Source organism: Phytophthora parasitica (assembly GCF_000247585.1).
Source record: "Phytophthora parasitica INRA-310 unplaced genomic scaffold supercont2.48, whole genome shotgun sequence".
In the NCBI taxonomy this organism is placed as follows: domain Eukaryota; phylum Oomycota; class Peronosporomycetes; order Peronosporales; family Peronosporaceae; genus Phytophthora; species Phytophthora nicotianae.
The window spans coordinates 263,384-285,236 of NW_008649034.1; the positions used below are offsets into that span (position 1 = coordinate 263,384).

The window sequence follows — 21,853 nt, forward strand, 5'->3', positions numbered from 1 at the left end:
TATCGTTTTCCTCTGATCAGGACTTTGGCGCCATTGTTTTACCGATATAGGCGTAGTACCAGGTTTGAGCAGAATCTCATGCTCAATACCTCCACGTACTGGGGGTGTCTAATTTGGAAGTTCCGTACGAAAAACTGTATCAGCATACTTACATAACGTTTCATACGCAGGATTGTCCTTGCGAGCATCCCATCCTTGACTCTTGAAGCGTTCCGCCTTTTCCGAGACATGCGGATTGATGACAAACACTGTTTCAATGTCCTTGTCCTTACGCAGCACGTGATGAAATCGCTGGGACGAAATAATCTTCGTTCGTCCAAACTGACTACTGTGGACATGCTGCCGATAGTAGTTGAAGATCGCACGGCTTTGCTTAATTCTAACACGGCGTTGTTCTGCCACCCAACGGGCTGGACGTGTCTTCGGCAGTCTCAACTTCACAGTCTGCGTGTTCTTCACTTTGATGCCAGGTGCTATCTGTTCAGTACTCCAGTCGATATTTGGGTTCTGCTCCCGCAGCCACATCATGCCTAAAACGATGTCCTTTCCTTCAGGAACAGGCATGACTTGGAATGTTCCCGTCGTTAAGGGAAACCCTGGTAACTGCAGAGACATCTCTACAGTCCGACGTGGACGATGCACAACTTGATCATAACCAAGATCAATCTGCATCATGTCACCTTCAATGACATCCAACTTAAGCTTTTCCACTAAATCCTCAGTTACGCCATTCAGGCTACTGCCGTTGTCAGTGAATATCGTGACGAGCCTCTCTTGGTCTTCCGTCTTAAATGCTCAAGCTTTAGCCTCAAGGATCGCATGTACCGGTTTGTTTCCGTACGTTTTGGCTGACTACAATATAGAGAAATGTGACCAACCTTGCCACAATTTTTGCACGTAGCTTTCTTCTTCCAATCATCGTTCGTGCCCTTCTTCTTTTCGTAACGCTTGTTGTTCTGCTGTTTCAATTTAGGCGGAAGATGCCCCGAGTTTGCTGATCCTTTCGATGGTTTTGAAGGTGCCCGAGGAGGTTTTCCCGAGTAGTGCGCAAACTCGAAGTTCGACGCAATTTCAATGGCTTCTTGTAGCGTTGAAAGACTTTCTTCTTTGATCTTCTTCGCCGTTTCTTCACGTAATCCGTTCTGGAAAAAAGAAACACTTCATCGGGCACGGGGCTAATCGCCCACGAGTTTTCCGAAGACAGCGCCGCCACCCCCCGCACAGCGTCAACCGACTCTCCACTTTTGATCGCCACGACCCGCTCTAGGTGGCGTCGCTTGCGAAAATACCACTCACAATGGACATGGCACCGTTGCCTTGCGAGCCTGCGTCGGATGGAATAGGCACGCCGTCACCGACGAGAGCTTCACATGCGCTATCGCTAAGAGAATCGACGGCTGAAGTCGCCACGCCTATCGAAGCTATACCACTGGACAATGCAACATCACCTGCCAGACCAGAAGACGCACTCACAGAGCCACCGCCAACTTGAACCGAAAGCGTTGTCCACAGTCGACACAATCCGCCGGAAGACACGGACACAGCGCACACGGTACAATGTACCACGTGATGGCGACTAATTTGAGAATTAGGTTTTGTACTTAATGTAATGTATCATTAATAATGAGTATGAGACTGTCTGTTTTATGGATCCTGACCTGAGTCATTATTCGGAGTCCTTACTGCAACCTTAATATGGGACATTTATACTTGCTTTAATTCAGTTACGGTTGCTATACCAGAATTTCACAAAAAAAACCCAACCAAATATAAATCATATTTTAGAAAAGTATTTTACACCCACTTAAAATACCATATCATCACCTAAGTACGAATATATTCGGTTAAGTACGATCAAATAATTTTAGTACGATTGCTTTGAGCTTTTTGAAACTGGGCTGCGCTACGACGGCCACGCGGCGGATTCGCGCCGCGCTAGTTGGAGTTGCGGGTACGGGCGACAGCGTGCAAAGGAGAGGACGATGACTGGTAGACTACATGAGTTGGACTTTTGAGTTGTGGTTGTAATTCTTACCGCTTGTATGTGTTTGTGTGCGAATAGAAACCCGAAGAGCGCGAAGCGTCAACAGGCAACTGAAAATCGCGTATAATGCGCTCGGGATCGAGGATGACGACGTCAGCAACGAGGACTACGAGTTGGAGGCCATTTCAGAGGATGATGAAGAAGAAGACGAGGACGAGGACCTTTCCTGTGGCGATCCAAACGAGGGGAGCACAACAGCTGCCGGTAAGACTGTTTGCTGCTATTTACGTTTCTACACCAGTTGCTGAGCTGTTGTGTGGGGTGTACATGCATCTAGGAAAGCCAAGAGCCCAGGGCAACAAGAACAAAAAAACACAGGGCAACGTCACACCAGGTATGGCTGCTGTATGCGTAGGGGTTGCATTATTTAGCATCTAACATGCTCACGTTTTGCTTGTTGCTAGATTCGAAGGCCACCAAAACATTGCTGTAGCGCACCTCACCTCATATACCAATGCCGCCTTCTTTCGCCAAGCGAAGAAAGCTGGAAACACCAGTGCAATCAAGTATTGAATATTTGCCAAGAAAACGCGTGAGCAAGCACCTCACAGAGCTAGAATCAATGAACCCAGGTGGTGATGGGATAGTAAATATGGTTCCAGCGTTTGGGCCGGCCAAGAATATTAATTCTTGGGAGGAATTTGAGAAGGTATTCGATTCATACAAGAAGAAGCACAAACTCATGTTTCGGGTGCGGAGCTCAGAAAAGACGGCTTTTTACAACAGGTATGTTTTGCTGTTAGCTTCGGCTATAAATTAAGGGCTAAAAGGTGATTACTGTATCTGAAGCACCCATGAAGACCATATACCGACCGAGTTCGAGTGGTTCCAGAGGATCTACCGCTGCACGCATGGAGTATCTCAAGTCTCCACATCAAAAGGTCACCGCAACCGGTCGACGCGTTACTGTAACTGCAAGGCAAGATTAACAGCCGTTGTATCTCGCTGTGTGGGCAATACCTACAAGAGTGTTGTTCGGAACGAGGTATGTGACGAAAGCGTGCTCATTATCTATTTGACTCTAACTTTTGTAGAACCACCCGCACTCACATCCAACTACAGGCACGAAGGCCTCTTCCTACCTCACGACCAATACTCTACCGCTCGACGACCAAGATCCCGAGGATGTTAAAACCTTTGCTGATGCCCGTGTGTCGTCTTCCCACATCATCCGCTTATAAATGATCGTCTTGGTACGTAATGTAACTTTTTTAATTTTTTGCTACATTATGTCAACCTCTTCTTAGACTGTAAAGTGACGCCACAGCTGACGCGCAATCTGCTTCGTAGCATCATGGGGCACTCTTCCGGTGAAGACCGTCTCAAGTATATGCTTCATGTTCTTTGGCCGCTTGATGGCAGCGATGTTCTCGTAATCCAAGACCAGTTTGACGTCACGTGCGATGTTGTTATGCAGACAAAAATGCAAAAGATGATGTTTGAGCGTTGGGGGGGGGGGGACATTGGCAATGGATTTACCCATGATATAGCAACCGTTGTGGCCACCTTACCCGCTATCGCAACCTTGCTGATCATCATGTATTTCCTTGCTTGTAGGGAGTTTGATTGTCACCACATGCACGGGTCGTGGTTTCCCTGTGGTTGATTTCAGTTGCCTCAATGAGCAAGCGAAGATGATCTCCACGGTTTTGGAGTACTTCAAGGAAAAGAATTCGCGCTGGGATCAAATCTAGAGCGTGGTCATTGTTAAAGACTTCACTGAATGGAAGGTACTTGAAGAGACCTTCCCCAGCGCGAAAATTCTCCTTTGCCAGTTCCACGCAATCTCCTACTGGAAGAAGGTGATGAAGAGGTCTGTCTACGGGATTAAGATCGCGCAGAGTGACGAGCTACTTGCCTTAATGATGAAACTGCTTTTCAGGTATGTCGCTACGGTTCTTTCCATACATGTGTCTTCTCTTATCTTCTTAACTAATTGTTATCTTAGCTCAACGCAGGACGCATACGACACTTACTACAAGAGCCTAAAAACATTCTGCCAAAGAACAAGAAACTCGCTTTCTTTGCATATTTGACAAGAACTGGAATACATGCAATGAGATGTGATCGAACTTTGCACGTGGTAAACATTTTTTTTACTGCTGGCAATACAATTACCAACAGGATCGCATCAAATTGGGACCAGCTCAAGATGCCCCTCGGGCTTAAAACAAGAATTGATTAGACCATCGCTGGATTGCTGCAGCACCAGATGACTGTCACGCAGCAGATTGTCTCGGAGATCGGGCAGCTACACTCGACTACACGGAGGCCTAAGTCGGTGCCGACGTTTTTGAGAGCAGTTGGAAGCAGAATATCAGCGTATGTCTTGGAGACAATTAGGTGGGAATGGGGACACTTTGTGAATCTGATGGAGGAAAAAACATTTATTCAGACATTATCGGTTTCGAAGTGGAAAATTTACAGTCACAGCCAAGGATTTGAGTGCGACGACGTGTACTGGAAGTGCACCTGCCTGTTTTCAACGTCCAAATACTTGCCGTGTCGGCATCGCATGCACGTAGCGCATAAAGGACATAGATTCGAGATGGTTCCTGTTATGACAATTTGCAAACGGTGGAGTGCATTGGTAGCGTTGAAATCTACAGGAGAATTTGAGGCTGCTGCGGATACTCTGTGTTCGGTCGTGCGGATGTCGAAGTTAAGGTTGCCGGATGAAACCTATATTGGTCTGTGTACCAGGTCAGCGCCGAAGACGTCACCGAAACAAATTGTGTATGTTCGCCTTCGACGACGGGGCGTGCAAACCAAGTTGTTCTTTCTACGTTTGCTAAGGCAATGGTTGAGCCTCTGCTGGACATCTAGCCGATTTGAGCAGCGCAAACTTTTACGACGAATTACAGGCGTGGAAAAACACATTGGAAGAAGGTCTGCGCCTTGGAAAATCACGAGCAAACAAAAAGGTGCTGTGTTTGCCGATCACGAGAATCGAGAAGTTGAAGACGTCGAAGATGTTGATGATGATTTGAGTTCTATTCTAGATCCAGCAGACGCCAATGGCAACTGTCAAACTGATGGAAGATCTGCAAACCGAAAACCAGGATAATACCACGGACGGTATCAGCAGTGGTGATGACGTCCCTCCAACACAACTCGCAAAAGAACAAAAAATGAAGTCACCAACTGCAACTCGTGCCACTAGGTTTGGCGAGCCGACTTCTGACTCCGACTCGATCAAGGCGGGTGATATTCGAGACGATAGGAATACACCTCGTCAAGTAGACGTCATCAATGTTCCAAAGCCGAAGCGCCGAAATCTGTCGCGGACCACGCCAACCCAGCTACGCCAAACAAAGATTTCCCCAGGTGCATCGCGGCTAGCTGTACACAAGTATCCCAGTGGGCTAACAGTGAAGCTGCATGAATTTGTGACGTGGGCCCGCAATACACAAAACATGAAGAACATCTTGGCTATGATGAAGAAATACCCAGTGCAACTGACGGATGCCTATCTAAGATCGCGTGTGATTGAGTGCCAGTGGGAAGTGATGAGGTCTGAGGACAACATGCACCCTTTTGTAATTCCCGTGGATCTTACACGGTCAATGGAGGCTGCAATATCTACTACACGGAAGGAGCAGCGCGAACCCGACAAACTAGACTCAAATGTATCGCTGCAAGGTATTGTTTTGGACATTGTTGCAACAATCGACCCAAAGCTCTGAAAGTTCTGCAGGTACGGTTGCATTATCGGTATGGTTGCTATACAGGGTTGCTTTACTAATGTGATTGCTACTTCGTTACAGCCGATATGTAAATGCAGCTAGTGATTTCTACAGAGTGAAGGCCAAGACCAAGTCTTGGGTCGAAGATCGAAAGTGGCTGGAAAGGAACTGAATTAAGGCGGACTCGGATATTGACCTTTTCGCAAAGGAAACAAAAACTTAGGGTGTTACACGAGAGACCGTTCGTAATCGACATCAAGTCCTCGCCAACGAATAATTTCAAAGTTTTCAGACTGCCGTCATCGCAGCGAATATGGCACGAAGTATGGCAAGGTCACCATTCGCTTCGAAGCCGTGGTTGGAAGTGTTTGTCGAGCGTGGCTCTCGGACAGCTCGATCGAATTCTGCTTGAGTGAGATTGCTGCATCCACGGAGGGTTGTTGCGCGGTGTCATCGCTTCTATGGCAGATTACCTGGCCGGCGACTCCACGGGTTCAGCTTCGCGACTACAAGGTTGTCGTTCATCCCGTCGATTTGACATTTCTCCAACTCACTGATCGCCAATTCTGTTTGCGACAATAAGTCTTGAAACTTGGAGACATACTCGTGAATAGTCTCGTTTTGTTTGAGACGAAACATCCTCTCGCGAAGATCGTACTCGAAGTCCTTTGGTCGAAAGCGCGTGCGCAGTTGTTGCTTAGACAACACCCACGTGGGATTCTTATTCGCTCTCTCAGATTCGGCTATAAAAGCGCGATACCAGTTCAACACTGACTTGCCTAAGTTGCTGGAGATAATCGTTACGAAACCGGACGAATCGGCCTCCATTAACTCACGTCTGTCTGCATAATACTGCTCGTTGGCGAAGATCCACAACTCGATATCTTCGCCGTATTTGCCTTCATACATCGGCGGGTCCTTCTTCTTCTGATCACCCGCGCCGCCATCAGATACTCTAATCTTGCGTTAGCTTGCTGCATTTGCGCTTGCAGTTGAGCTAACATCTGGGCTTGGGCGGTTTCCTACTGTTGCGTTATAAACACTAGCAACTGCTCCATTGACATCGCATCAGGGCCTGAAGCTTGGGCAGTCTGTGCAGACGGAGCCGCAGTGTCCGCCGGTGTTTCTGTACTTGGTCGTGACGCATCTGCATCACTCGGCGCATTCATTCTGCTTTGCTGCCGAGGGCGAGGGTTCGGGGACGGGTGCTCAGCGGCACGGCTTCTTCTTTGAGCCATAACTGCTGGACTTCTCAGCGCGTATTAAGGTCTACCGAAACCCCAATGAAGAAGAATAAAAGAAAAGAAACTACTGCTTTTGTTTCTTAAGTCTACACTTCTTGTCGATCTGGAATGTATGCATATACCGATCTGTGGAAAATACCAATCAGAGCAATCGTCGTAAGGGCAGCACCACTCGAGAACGCCACGCACGTGACATTGGAGTTAGTCACGTAGAGCATGAGCATAAAGGGAAGCTGCTCCAGATCTCCCTTCCTCCAGCCAGCCGGCCTTCCTTGTTCACCAGTTTGAAGACTCCGAAAGCAACGATTCCCAACTGTGGTGTCGGAAAGCGCCCAGAATCGGAGGCGCCCTCGCCACTGCTGTTGCTGCCGTTGGAGACTGACACGGATCAGATTTGTGAAATGTGTGGCCGATCGCTGATTGGCTCATCAGATCCCGCAGTGAAGTGACAGTCATTAGTACGAGACAGTGTGGTGCACACCACTGGTTGGCCGTTGGACACGACTGGTCGTAACCGGATGGTATCCGGATGGCGACTCTTTGAGACCACGCCCAACAGTCGCCGACACTTCGTTGGTTACCCGATCTCATCCATAACGGACAAGTTCACACTAGATATTTGTATATGACATAGGAAAGAGTAGATAAGAAGATAAGCGCCTTTGTGCGCAACAAACAGAGCAGATTTTCCTCCCGATCGCTCAAGTCAAGTCCGGCTGCGGTAAGTGACCGTAGCGACAGGTCAAGCTTGATCGATAGGATTATGCCTGCTGGTGGACACGCTGGCTGAGAAGATCAACGTGTTCGCCCACCCCGGCAAAGTCGAGAGACGTGATGGAGAAGACCGTGTGCTATGCCGAAGTGTTGAGGACGAGACTGCGTCCGACCCCTGTGGAGTGCGAAGAAGAGCTTCCAATACTACCACCAGGCCGAGAGACCCAAGCTCCGGCCGCCCTCGCTTACCGGCTGAACAAGCCCTGGACCCTTCCCTACTGAGGGCCAGCGAGGTTACTGCAAGTGTGTGCTTGATAGCAGCCTAGTCTTTGCTCGTGGACTAGTCGCTGCTTTGAAAGATATCGGTGGACCTACCGACCGAGTCGGAGCGCGCAGAGTCTAATCATCAACCCGGTGCTAGGGCAGAGTCAAGACCATCAGGTCGAAGCTTCGCCCGAACTTTCGCTGAGCCTTTAAGGGTTCAGCGTGTGTTGTGGGTGGGAGTACCAAGCAGACGCAAAATTTAGACGTGTTCCTACACGACACAACATTGTCCTGCATACAGTCAGTCAGTTCCTCTCCAGCAGTGCATTGCGTTAAGATTGCGGCAATTAGTTCCGCGATACACCATGAGCATCAAATGCACCACTGTCCGTAAGGGTCGCTGAAAACCTGACATACCTAATATAAAATTGCCCTATAATTTTTAATTCGATCACCTAAAAGCATACATGATGTACGGTTTTCCTTTCGTGACTTGATTTCAGTATGGGAAGCTTAATATAGAAATGTATGGAATAACGAAAGGATTAAGAAGACCTGGTGATAACACCTAATAACGCTTCAGTGTCCTGATGCTATCCCAGTCCCGCCTCAACCTTAGTTTTTAGTACTAGTACCGGTAAGCTTTCTGCTCGACAAGTAATTCCTAACCTGTGTTATCTTCCGGAGAAATTGATACATGTTCGAGTAGCCTTCTATTAACAGACTCGCTGTACTAGAGCGAGTCTTTTTCTTCTATTACTTACGTACACTACTAATACTAATACATTATACCTCGAAAGATGTGTACCTTTATTCGGTTTGTAATTATGACACCGTTTACCTCAAACTTCGAGATTCTCAGAGAGATCACGTAAAATGCAATTCGATACACTGAACTCCGCAAAACCAATATGATCATGTTTTCTCTTGTCTTGTAATGTGAGACCGGTAACACAGCTCGAAGGAGCAGCCTAACGATGCATCTCTCATTTGGTGGACATCAGCGAGCGGATCACGTACTGCACATTGAACAGGTCAGCAGCTTCCTTACTAACTGCATTGCTGGCGAGCATTGAAATATCCTCTGGCTTTTTGTTTTGAAAAATCCAACTGCTAACGAGAAACCTGACCTTGGGGTCGGCGTTGTCAATTCGTTGCTGGACTCGTGCGGCCTCCGCGCGAATCTGTTTCGGATTCTGTTTCAAAAACAGCGCAAGAAACTCTAGGTTGGCCTTCTTCACGACCGGGTTTTGAGTGAGTTTTTCGATATCAGAAGGCATCTTTCTTTGCTGCATCCAGAACTTGGCGAGAAACGTGATATCGTCGGCCTCGTTCTGCTGCTTGATTTTCAAAGCAGCCAGCTTTTGCGCTGCAGCGTCGTCTACTCCACTGACTTTCTTCACCGCGTCGTCTAAAAGACCCACCTTGACGAGTGCCCTCTCTTCTTCTTCTTCTTCTTCTTCAGAATCGTCGGCGTCGGTTTGTTTTTGACTTTCGCTTCGCAAGAGTCTTTTATAGGGAGCAACACCCATCGACTGTACCGCATTAGGCGGGTTCATGGCCGATAGCTTGGTCTGGCTTGCGGTTGAGACAGCATCGCAGCTAGCGAACAAGGCCGCCGCGGCGACGAGAAGAATGGCGTTGAGGCGCATCGCAAGTACGTGGAGTCGATGCGGATTGACTTGATCAGTAGCGAGACGAACGAGAAATGAATAACCTGAGGAATGAATTCTATCTGTATAGTATTGATACTTAGGACACTACATGTACCATGTAGTACATACCGTTGCCTTCAGTCCTATCATGAAGCGAATCGCAGCTGGTATTGTCAATCTTCCCTTGATCTTCGTGATCTGTTCAAGTCCAGCAGAGCAATTTGACGTACCTATTGGGTTGTCAGTCGTTTACTTAATACTTGTTAAAGTAAATAAACTTCCTCTGGCTGAAAATAATTGCAAGGGTACTAACCAAATGCATGTCGATTGGCCAAAACTTAGTCAAAACAAGACTAATTGGACCAAAATTAAGCACTGCATCTCTGCTATGAATTACTGGCAACCACAACTCATCCAGCATCAGTAGCCTCCAGGACGGCAAGTCAAGTACATTATGTCTCTGTTTATCGTATTATTTTTTCTCCGCTGCATATAGAGGTAAACTCTGAGCGCGGTAAAAGACAACCCAAGGCGAAGCTATCTGTCAAACGATGGACGAGCGTCTAAAGCGAATCGAGGGCGACAAAATGTTTCGTGATGTCCATGCCAACATCGAGAATAAATTCAGCAGCTCTGACGCCTCTATTTAGAGACTGCTGCAGAGCGTTAGTGAAATGGTGGCCATTGGCATTCTTTGTGGGTAGAGGACCCAGACCAAGTGGTTCGGGCAGGAAGAGGTAACATGGCGATACGAACCCGCGCGGGTTACCGCCCCACTGTAAAAGAACTGAAGGAAGTTCTGTTACAAAGTAGGGTACGTACCCACTATCATATTGCATTATTGCAATCATTCGAATAAGTTCTATGGATTAATAGTCAAAACTACCCTACTTAAATTTGAAAAAGAATGTGAATCCTAGACGATGGTATTTATTTCTTAACAGAGTATGGGATAACAAGTGATATTCAGTACACACAGTCAAGGTTTTGGGCAGGTTTGGTCAGAACTCTGTACAATACGCACCCCTTATGCAAAGCTCTATTGCACGGAATTATTGGATATTTATCAGCCCTGCTGTCGTCACTGCACTGGAGGCACTGGAGGTATACTAGTCACCAACTCCCAGTACATGGACTTTATAATGTACTATGTTATGCGTAGGCAAGGCCACAGTCCGAGCGGCTCCAACTCCAACGGAGCCCTGATCGACAAATGTACTGTCATCGTATGTGATTGCGTCCTTACGGATTATGGACTCACGCAAGCAGTGAATGCCAATCGAATGCAATATGCGTTAAAACAGAAAGCTTCCCACACTTTTGAAGCTTCTACGGGAAATTTCCGGTTGCCATCCTCCCACAGAATTGAAGCCTTGATCTGCATCAGAGCCTCTGAGTAAGTACTTACTCATTGAGTAGAGTAAGACTTTTTTTGGTCTGGGCCAGACTAATTGGGAACCGGGTCTTCGAGACGCCCGAACAAATTCGTCTGGACCAGACAAATTACACTTGTTACTGTAGTCTATGAACCTTTTTACATTTTTATGGGAATAGAAAGAGATAAATAGTACTGACACACAAAAAAAAACTAGTTGTTTCACACAGAAGGATGGGCGACGTGGATGACAGGCCTTGGAGAGGCGCCATGACAACCGGAGCGCAGCGGAGGTCTGTCAGGGGACGGCGCGTAGGCCGGAGTAGGTCCCGAAACAAGAACTTACAATCTAATCCGCCACGAGCGAAGCGAAGTTGGCGGTGCAAACGCCGCGCAACTGTGGAGTGAAGCTACTTCCTGTGAGACTCAGTTAGGCCTTATTGCGACGCATTGGAGGTCAAAAGTATACTTTAGCCAAGAAGAAATGAGAAACAGCTCTGAAAAATGGATCTGATTAGGGCGCCACCTAAATGGTGCGCTAAGAGCACCACCTCGATTATGTTGCAGCAACAAATTAAGTTGCACCAAAAGACGCTGCTAGGAATGGAAAGGCTAGGCATTCTTCCATAGATTTGACACCTTGCTTTGATTTGCCCCTGCAAAACCTTATGAGCATAAGAATGGGAAAGCTGCGAAAACTCTCTATTGTCGTGCTGGCGGCTCGAGTCGCAACTCTCCCTGCGTTGTACGAGCTCGCAGTGGGTTTGTTGGACGGCGTTCTGGTGATTCTACGCCAGGCGACATGCCGCGGGAAACAAAGTACATGAGGCAGGTGGGCGACGAGAGGCAAGTTTGCGAGCAACCTGTTGGGGGGGGGGGATGACAGCTTGGGAGCTTGGAGCTTGTTCATACAGTACCGGTAAATGAACGGGACCGAAGCGAAGGCGCAGCTCCGTGCTGTAGAATGTGGGCGTGCTGAGCACGCCTCCATTCTACAATCCTCTATGCACCTCTCTAACACGGCTGTTAGTAGAGAGAGTTAGACTAGTCAATTGTGAACAGTTGACACGTACACAGCTGTTAGTAACAACCTGCAATGCAGCCAGCCAGAAATGCATCGGATTAAACGTGTAAATAGGCCACAGTCGCAAGAAGTGAGATTTTCGCGAATTATGGATGTATAGCTAGGATATCTGTGACTTAAGTATTGGGTACAAACAACACTATACGGAGCAAACAGTTGCGTTTTCATAGCAACCGCGCACAATTTGTCCAAGCCGCGCTATTTCGGATCTAACTGTGTCAACTTGAGTGCAACTGACTCGCAGCTGTATTACTCAGATATTCACAATAATATCGTGTTTTATCGATAAGACATTGACTTATTTATAAAACTTACTTTAGAATAGCCTGGTATGAACTCCAGTTTGACTCCGCTGTACAGTGCAGACTCATCCAACTTAGGAAGAGGATGCAGGCTGACAGAATGGCGAGGGTGGACATAGGCAGGCGTATTAAGTGTTAAAGAGATGCCGACTCGGTAACTAACTCCGGTGAATTTCAAGTCATGACGAGATTAAGATTTATTGGATAAAGCAGGCGAAGTGCGAAATTTTAGCATCTCCATTCTACAAAACTTTTTTTAAGATAATAATTACGAATTCATTTTTAACTCGAATTTTCACAAAAATGTGAGTCATACACTAAAACAAACTTTTTTGCGACTGCTATCTATTGTGAAATGCGGCTGGAATGTTCTCTCCCTATTAGCTTATCATAATATCTTACACGGATTTACATATCTGCAAAACAGGGTATAGAGCAGATAAGTGTGCAGTTCTGCTCGTTAATTGGCAGGCCTCAATTTTGGGAAAGCGATTTAACATCCCTTACAGTGACTATATTAACACCCCTGCCAATCCCTCGTCAAAATAACAAGTTCTGTTGTTATCCATGCCCCGTAACGGAGCACTGTACCAATACAAGGCTAAAGAAGAACAAACATTTGCTTGGTATCAGGATTCCATCCCAAAGATCTCAACAGATACGACCGAAAAGCTATTAGAAGCCAAAATAAATTATCTCTAGTGAGCCGACAGAGAATAATCAGCAAAAATTATCAACTTCCAACACGTCATGGATCAAAGACGCAGTAATAGTATGGAATACTTTGGGGAGCAGAAGTGATTGCAGACAGCAGAAGAAGTGACGAAGATTGGGACAGCCAGAGGAGGAGGCCCATGCGAGTAATAGGAGCAGTAATCAGGAGGACAACGGGACAAGGACATAGAAGATCAGCAGGATCGGCAGCGAAGACTTGAAGGATGACGGCAATAGTGGCGGCGGAGACAAAGGTCCCGTCGGACGTTGTGCCGGTCTGGGTACATTCAAGGAGAGCGGACGCGTGGTGGAAGCATAGCAGAAGGCCGTGGGCAGAGGAGAAACAACATGCTACTGGATTGAGAGGTTCTCCTTCACCGCAGAAGGTCGTAACTGTAGAAGATCGCAGAATCCGGAAAGGCCGCGAGGCCGGATGCATGTGAAGTAGTCAGTCAGTCTTAGATTTGCTGTGCAGTAGAGAGAGGACAGCTGCGAGGTTAAACCGCTGAATAAGAAGGAGAACTGAAGAAGAGAACGTGCTGAGTTGCAGTGCATCTGCAGCCCCGAAGTGAAGTGCCGTAACAGGAGAAGCATTGCGTAGTGACCGAACGAAGCTCTAGTGTGTAGAAGGAAACGGGTATCTGCAGCCCCGTGCGGTCGAGAGGAGTATCACGAGCCTACCCACGAGGTGCCGGACAGTCACATAAAGGTATCGGAGCCCTCGTGGTAGTTTAGCCCACTGCGGTAGATTAGCCCGCGACGCAGCCCTGGACGACGTGCAAGAGCACTAGAGACTCGTAGCGGCAGACGACCACAAGGATTGTGCGTGGAAGTGCTGTGTGTATTCGATCTTAGTGTGCGTTAATAGAACACCAGACGTACGTGGGTCCACCGGCTCCTGTCCGTTGGCCACAGATAATACTGGAGCGGTACGAGGTGTGCACAAGGAAGCTATTGCAATTGCCTATTCTTACTACACCGTTCCACCAACAACGCAGTGTCACTTTGTTCGTTCAATGTCTCTGAGCGATGCCCTTGCCGAACTTATCGTAGTAAGCAAGTTTTGCGTCATTGGCCGCGATCCTTGAGGCAAAGTGAAACAGCACCACAAACTTGCTGTAGTACAGGCCCGCATTCAGTGCAAAAACCTGCAGGTGCCACGCTGAAATTGCCACCGAACTTTGAAGGCACCATTTAGCAGCATCGGATAAACAAATTAAACATTGTCATAGATCTTGATGGGACTAGCTACAGCTTACTCCATACTGCCTCGACACTACGTATTCTAAATAATAGGCTGGGAAGGAGTCGTGTGTCGTCGACCTATAACTTAACTATCGCTTGAAGGAAAGGCATGGTGACAATAATATAATATCAATAACACTGATATTATATTGACGGAATAACATATTGCTGATACTCTCATGTTTCAGTCTAATACAAAATACAGTAAAATACAATAGAAATTTTTCACTGCCCAACTATTTGCTGCAGCCACTACCACCAACCGTTTGAAGCTTGTACTTCAGGCAGCGTCTGATACCCAAACCGAGTTCGATGGCTCGTTTCCAAACCTCCCCACCACTTCTAAATCAATGCTATCGCACTTGCTATATCAATTCTTCTACGCCGACCTTGGCGATGGCTTTTTCGAGTGCAGGGAGTGCAGCTGCAGCCGCAGTCAAGCCCCCGGAACTGGCTACAGCAACCTTCTCGATCACCTCCATACCGAGTACGCGGGCTACGTGGAGGAGTACACCGAGCTCCAAGCCGCTGCCACGTCCACGATGGGCATGTCCGGCTTTGTGGACGAAGTATCGCTAAATATCTACTTGTGGATGCGCTGGGTCATCCAGCGCAACCTACCAATCACGGAGGTAAAGAACAAGCTCACTCGTGAGACTGTAACAATAAAATCAACTACTGTTAGAACAATGAAGGTCTGCATGCGCTATGTTACAGGTAAGGTTGGTGAGACACTCTCCTCTGATATGGGGAATTCTTTCTGCCTGATGTTCGATGAGTGGACTAGCCACTCTCTCCAATTTCCTGAGTATCTTCACGGTCTACCTGATGAATGGCATGCGGTACCAGTGGCTGCTCGCGCTTTCCCCGATGTATGGGAGCCAAACGGCTGATACTCACATCGAGCACATTGAGTCAGTTCTGAATGTGTATGGAAAAGGGCTTGATATGTTGCGGTTTATTTTATTGGTGACAACAGCTGGACCAATCTGTTTATCCAAACCAAGCTAAAAGTTCCGCTGAATGGTTGTTCCAGTAATCGCTTTAATACTGCGATTAATCGCGTTTTGGATGATTATCAGAATCAGATCAATATGATTCAGACCTTGACGTTCTATATCTAAGTAATAACTGTGAACATGCTCAAAGGCGAGGACGCGGTTGTTAGGTATGCGCTTTCAGCTGGGCTTATCAATCTGGACGAAAGCAGTGACGAGAAATGGAGAGGAGCCACATGAAAACGCCCGCCCATCTCAAATTGACTGCTTTTTGATGTTGTCCGCGCCTACGCTGGATGCCTTGTTTGAGAGCAACAGTGGTGCTGACAAGGAGATCGCCGGAGCTGATACAGAAGCGGCTGCATCGACCGTGGACATCGCGCAACAGTCATCGGGTCAGATCGAGCTATCAGACGAAGATGGCGTCGTTGGCGGGTTCCAGCGAGTGCTGTCGGAAGCTGAATCCATAGGACACATCCATCTTTAGGACAACGAGAGCAAGCACGATGGTTCAGAACACGTGGATACCTCTCCACCCGCTGTCCACGTTAGAGCGGACGATGTGAATACAAGAAGGTGAACACTCCGATGAATTCAAGTGTATGGACTCCAGCAACAGCGATGATGGCGGTGAAGACTGTGAGGAAGATGATGTGGTAGAGCACAGGGAACATGTTGAAGGCGACGATGCACTTCCGAATGATGAGCTGAAACTAGTTGACGAAGCATTCGTAGCCTCGCTCGGTGGAAGTCTGTCTATTGCCAATATCGACAAGGATGCCTTGCGCCTGACGAAGTGGGGTGAACCGCTCTCTGTTCGAAATTGGTAGGCCGAGCTACCAGGAGCTTTCAAGTGACGAAGCGACTCCTACGCACGAGCTATGGGAAATGGCAACTACACCACTAGGGTTACTATTCTACTTTATGCCAAAGCAGTTGTGGGTCACCATCGCGGCTGAAACCAACAGCTATCGAGCACAGAACATTGATATCGAAGCCAAAAAATTTTCGTGCAAGTCCGAGGCGTAGCAACCATGTCGCATCAACAGAAACACTTTTGCAGATACGAAGGCGTCTGAGGGCTATAAACGCGTACGACACCTGCAAAATCTTTTTACGTAGTCGGGCTTCTTGTTGCGCATATGTTGTGCCCTCACAAGCAACGGTTCTCGAAGCACTGGGCGATGGTGTGTGATGGAGCTTTAACTGCTGGTACCTTTGGTAAATATATACGACGCAATCGATGTACAGCTATCCTACGCGATCTACATTTCACAAACAACAATGCACCCCGCACTCGAGACAAAATGTGGAAACTGCGGCCGGTCGTAGACATTCTGCAGCAGCGCTTCCAGTCTGGCTGGACATTGCCAGCAGTGTTTTCGTTCGATAAAGGCATCTCGGCGGGACACTACGCGGATGTTTATGTCAGATAAACCTCATCGGTACGCTACCAAACTTTTTATGGTTTGCGACTCAAAGACAGCTTACTGCCACAGGTGTGTTTGTATCTTTTTACAAAGTCAGAACTTATGACTTGTCTAGCAATTCTGGGACACTAACGTCGTAACTTACCGTGTTAGGTTTGAAGTCTATGTTGGAGCACCAGAATCAACAGACGGAGACTCCACCAGTATCGACAACAAGACTGGTGCAGCTGCCTTCATTCGCAACCTGAAATCGTTACTTGGAGAGTGCTCCAGTGGATTTCTAATTGTCGTTGTCGAACGACGTGCTTAAACAGCATTATTACTCCCCCCCCCTGTTTTGAACACTTCAAAATTACAGCAGATGAGGTGTCGACGGCAAAGGTATTGCTGTATCTACAGCCATGGCACACACAAAATTTTGAGTATTGGTATTGGAGACGGGGAACCCGAAGAATACCCCTTTCTTGCACAAATTGAGATGCGTTGGTTAGAGCGCCTACGCAGCCCGACGGAAATAGTCGTGGAATAATGGCTGCTGCTATGGCTTATTAATTCATTCATGAGGACAAGGCTTCACAACCAATGTTCAAAGATGTCGCTAAGGTTATGCGACTGAGAGAACTATAGATTATTACACGCACATCTGTGATCAAGACCGCTGATAGAGACAAACAAAGAGATGTCATAGAGATAGGCAAGCAAATGTCGCGAGCTTACGTGCAGGATATTGAATAGGTACGGGGAGTAAAGTACAAAAAGGTAAATGAAATAAAACTTCGACATGAGACATTTGTTTTAGTAATTACTCTTCAAGCGTAACTACCAAAACAAAGACAATAACGCGACCTGCAGTTAGAACTATTATTTCGACAGATGTCCGAGTCAAGCGCCACGCAGCAAGAGCTGACCCCAGGTCAGAAGGATTATGTTTCACGCTCTAAAGACTTCATGTCCAAAGCGAAGGGAGAAGGCCTCTTCAGAGTGCAGCGAATTCGAGACCTTGTTACTGCGAGTCTACCGGTAACACACGGCGCTGTCACGACGGTGATGAACGCCTATAGAGCCGACAACGACGCCAGGTTCGAGGTGCGCATCAGCATTATTGTGGTGTCAATTTCTTATCAGCTATGTAACGTTAATCTCTGATTATTTATTTACAAGCCAAAGCCTTGCCAGCGAGGAAAGAAACGCGAATACGATCCTGAATAGTTAAAACTCGACTTTCATCAAGTCGTCGGTAAGAAGTGCCACCTCCTTAACAATTCTGTGGCTTTGCAAGAATACTACATCGAATAAAGCTCGCCAACCGGTGAACCAAACCCACCTACAACAGAGGTGTTTCGTCGCAGCGTTAAGTGACATCGCGTCGAAGGAATGGGGCAACGTGTACAGACATGCACAAGGTTTCGAGAATAAGTACGTTAAGCGGGCTCGAGAATCGGCAGAGATCTAACCCATGGCCGCGGAAGATAAGGTACCTGTTTAAATAAATGTTTGGGATTTCCTATGCGCTCAAATGGTTAGCATCAGAATCAGATTTTCTTGTGTTCCATTGTGTATTTCTTGTACAAATACATCCGGTTTGGCGAATTGCCCAATCAAATGCCGTCCCCAAATGCAACCCATTTACGGTAAACCTGCGGCGTCTGGAAAGCGTTTCAAAATAGGCATGTAGCTCAGAAATGACTGCGATTCAGCTATTTCTGACCTCGTTTTTCAAATTTACGCCCGATATTACCCCTTATATCTAACGGTTGCTATAGGATTTAGATCGGTGAACCCTCATAACATATGGCTACATTTTGGTCCAACGTTTTAATGATGAGTACATTGATATGATAATGAAATTGACAATATACCAGTAAAAACCAGTGTAAAATGCATTTAAATGATAATATTGCACGCAAGAGCTGTTGTGGTGTTGTAGGCCATACTTAAGTATGGAATAACGTTGCATTAACGCCGCTCAGACTGTTTATTATAACTGGATTCGCAGCTCCAATCAACAGGTCTCATTAATTAACCCCTCAGTTATCGCAAATGGAGCCTCTGAACGTGCAAACCTTACGTCGTAAGTTACGACGTTATAATAACAGCATTATTGTAAAGGGGTGTCCCTTTTGCCGTAGGATGCATCATCGATGGTGAATAAAGTTTTGAAGTGTTTAGTATCCATATATCAAATACTTACGACTTCTCCTAACCGGCAACACATTGAGGAGTCTAACCTTACGACTTCCACTTAAGCCTGATTCAAGAAATGTACTACCCACGTACAAAGTCAATTACATAAAACAACAGCACTCAAGGTACTACAAGCGAACCCCCATTTTATGGGGCTTTTAAACGTTAGCTACATACGCAGTTTCGATCTCGTCATCAGCATCGTCCCCCTCTTCCCGCAGCAACTCACGACGCGTTTTCTTGCGCGTTCCGAACTTGGCCGGACGTCGAAAGACTACTCGTTTTCCTAGAGACGCATAGAATAGTTTTTCCGCACTCAAAATCCTCATGCCAAATCTGGAAGCATGTTTTCGTGGTATCATTGTACTCACGTCGGGCTTTCGGGCAGAGAAAAATTTGGCGTCCCCACCGGAGCAGTCTTCGCAGTCGAACGTCGTCTGGAAAGATTTTTCCTCTCATCGCGAAGAGGTGCGCATACCTTATACGCACGTAGTCTTTGCTTTTGAACGGCAGATACAATGACCCAGTCATCGTACTGTTTGTAGATGTGCTGTGGAGGGCGACGACGTTTTCGCCGTGAGGGAGCCGATGACTGTGAAGTAGCAATAGGATCCAATTCGAAATTTTCGGGTTTTATTGCAGGAGCTGGTTGTGGAGGACATTCATCCACGCAGCACGAAACATTAATGCAGTTATCGTAATCCCGCATATCTCCTTGTGTGTGATAAAAGTATTTGCAATCGCCAGATTTAGAAAGCCTAAAAATAAGGACTTGTAGTACTTTCGAAACCGATAAACCATTAGAATTGAGAACGACTGCAGGCTGGAGTTGATCGTGAATATCAACTCCGCCCATCCAGCGCTGGTAATCGGTCACTAGCTTGGGGCACTTCACGGTAATCGCCCCGGTTCGCTTGACGTTGCGCTGAATCGTGTTCTCCTCCATCGATAAACCCGTGGCCAAATAGTGTACTGGCTTTCTATCCCACCAGCGACACGCAACCATTGTAGGCACTGCCTCGCAGCGGGAGAACGTAAATGTTCCTCTCTCAACTCCACGAGGCCGCGTTCGGCGACTTTCAACGACTTGGCGGTCAAATCCAATGCGGTCCGTCATGATTGTTCCGAGGACGTAGATATACATACTTAGAAGCTGTAATGCCAGTGCTACGGACGAATAATATTGGTCGTCCTCTACCACGTTGCTGATCGCTCAGCATGGTTTAAGGTAGCGCCACAACCTTCATTGAGAAACGTTTTCCGATAGAAGCGGTCGGGAACATTTTTTTTTCCTGAATAACGAGTGACGACGACCCACGCACGTCGTCAGGGTCCTCTGTCATGACATCCAGGCAATAGCTGGTCACGGCATTGTTCAAGTTAAAAAAAAATCATCGAAGAAACTTTCTATGCTTGCGTCGCCTCTGTTGATCTGCGATTGTAATCTAAGCGTCAGATATTTGGCACCACGTCATTTGATAGTTGATTAAGGTGTTACTTGAGGTGCTTTGTTGTCATTAGGCCCAGTCTTAAGGGCGAAGAATTCAACAGGTAGTCCAGAGACTTTTGACCAATCTTGTAGAAGCAACGTCAGTTGCTTTCCTCAGCGCTCGCACCTTTTCATTGTGCTTAACGCGTTCTGTTTGACCATCGGTTTGCGGACGATCCGTTGCGGACACGTCCAAACGTGTGCCAAGTACCTTAAACAAGGATGTCCAGAACTTCCCGGTGAACCGCGGGTCTCTATCTAAGACAATTGCCTCAGCCAAGCCATGTTGGCGAAAGAATCTGTCTAGAAACAGCAAAGCTGTACCCTCACCTTCGATGGTGTCCGGCACAGCCGCTAAGTGGGCCATCTTGCTCAACCGGTCTACAAAGACCACGATACCAGTGTTTCCCGCCTTGGCTTTCGGAAGGTCAAACACAAAGTCCATACTGATGGACGGCCAACATCCAGTGGGGACCGGCAAACCCGCAGGTGGCGCCGCCGCGTTCGACGTCGACTTCGTCCGTTGACACATCTCACACGTGCGTACATAGGTGCTCACCCATTTGTACAACTTGGGCCACAAGTACATTGAGCTCACGGAGCCATAGGCCAGCAATGCTACCACTGTGTCCGTAGACCCACCCGTGAAGTTCCATGCCAACTGGGAAACTTGGCAGTCGGACTTCATCGAGTTCTGCCGGCAAACGGTGCAGGTCATCCTCGTTAAGAAGCCAATGTCTCGAGCTGAACGAAACAAGCGGCTAAAGAAGACCAAGAAAGGAGTCGATGAGAATCAGTTGGTACCGGAGGGAGTCGATCCCAACCAGCGCTCTTACATGTGCACTCACGGCTGGAAGAAAAGGAAGTCCCGTAGTGAAGGCAGCCGGTCACGGCAGCACATCCGGCTCACCAACTGTCCGTTTCGTTTCGCGGTCCTGTGGAATATAGTGCGAGGAGAGTTACAGGTGAAAAGTGGATTGTTCTCCCACAATCACCAAGTTTCACCAGCCGCGTTTGCTACGTATCCCAAGTCACGAGGTGAATTCGACCCGCTGGTATGTGCCCGTGTGCAGGGGATGTTGGAAGTTGGCGAGAAACGCTGTCGAATCTATGACTATCACTTTGAACACGACCAGAGCATCGTGCAGGCCGCCGTTGATAATTTATTTCAAGATTACTCCTCCTCTGGGGCAAACGTGGATAACAACGCGGCGACGGCTAGAGGACACGCGCCTTTTGCGGCTACCTATCCTGAAAAATTATTCGACAGTGGCAGACACTGACTGTGAAGAAACCGGAGTGATATCACTAGCGAGTGCGCACATGAGGCGGGTGTTTGGGCGTTTTAGTGAGGTTCTACTCGTTGACTGTAGCCACAAGACGATTCGGTACGTGTCGATTCTTGAGGAGCTTGTATGATACTGG

General features: G+C 47.4%; 7 protein-coding genes across 7 annotated transcripts; 6 read left to right on the forward strand and 1 right to left on the reverse strand.

The window, feature by feature from the left end:
• Positions 1-1,982: 1,982 nt before the first annotated feature.
• On the forward strand, positions 1,983-2,477 carry PPTG_15193 (hypothetical protein; the record flags this gene model as incomplete). Its single annotated transcript, XM_008912560.1, has 4 exons — positions 1,983-1,989; positions 2,063-2,248; positions 2,322-2,378; positions 2,449-2,477. 4 exons carry the CDS (start codon positions 1,983-1,985, stop codon positions 2,475-2,477), a joined length of 279 nt encoding a protein of 92 aa, XP_008910808.1.
• A 129-nt stretch (positions 2,478-2,606) lies between these two features.
• On the forward strand, positions 2,607-3,225 carry PPTG_15194 (hypothetical protein; the record flags this gene model as incomplete). Its single annotated transcript, XM_008912561.1, has 3 exons — positions 2,607-2,770; positions 2,834-3,029; positions 3,079-3,225. The coding sequence occupies 3 exons, from the start codon at positions 2,607-2,609 to the stop codon at positions 3,223-3,225; spliced, it is 507 nt and encodes a 168-aa protein (XP_008910809.1).
• A 1,836-nt stretch (positions 3,226-5,061) lies between these two features.
• On the forward strand, positions 5,062-5,730 carry PPTG_15195 (hypothetical protein; the record flags this gene model as incomplete). The annotated part of the gene is made up of 1 exon (XM_008912562.1): positions 5,062-5,730. The coding sequence occupies one exon, from the start codon at positions 5,062-5,064 to the stop codon at positions 5,728-5,730; it is 669 nt and encodes a 222-aa protein (XP_008910810.1).
• A 3,208-nt stretch (positions 5,731-8,938) lies between these two features.
• Positions 8,939-9,604, reverse strand: PPTG_15196 (hypothetical protein; the record flags this gene model as incomplete). Its single annotated transcript, XM_008912563.1, has 1 exon — positions 8,939-9,604. One exon carries the CDS (start codon positions 9,602-9,604, stop codon positions 8,939-8,941), a length of 666 nt encoding a protein of 221 aa, XP_008910811.1.
• A 5,073-nt stretch (positions 9,605-14,677) lies between these two features.
• On the forward strand, positions 14,678-15,220 carry PPTG_15197 (hypothetical protein; the record flags this gene model as incomplete). The annotated part of the gene is made up of 1 exon (XM_008912564.1): positions 14,678-15,220. The coding sequence occupies one exon, from the start codon at positions 14,678-14,680 to the stop codon at positions 15,218-15,220; it is 543 nt and encodes a 180-aa protein (XP_008910812.1).
• A 277-nt stretch (positions 15,221-15,497) lies between these two features.
• Positions 15,498-15,812, forward strand: PPTG_15198 (hypothetical protein; the record flags this gene model as incomplete). The annotated part of the gene is made up of 1 exon (XM_008912565.1): positions 15,498-15,812. The coding sequence occupies one exon, from the start codon at positions 15,498-15,500 to the stop codon at positions 15,810-15,812; it is 315 nt and encodes a 104-aa protein (XP_008910813.1).
• Positions 15,813-15,927: 115 nt separating this feature from the next.
• Positions 15,928-17,065, forward strand: PPTG_23711 (hypothetical protein; the record flags this gene model as incomplete). The annotated part of the gene is made up of 2 exons (XM_008912566.1): positions 15,928-16,151; positions 16,909-17,065. The coding sequence occupies 2 exons, from the start codon at positions 15,928-15,930 to the stop codon at positions 17,063-17,065; spliced, it is 381 nt and encodes a 126-aa protein (XP_008910814.1).
• Positions 17,066-21,853: the final 4,788 nt, after the last annotated feature.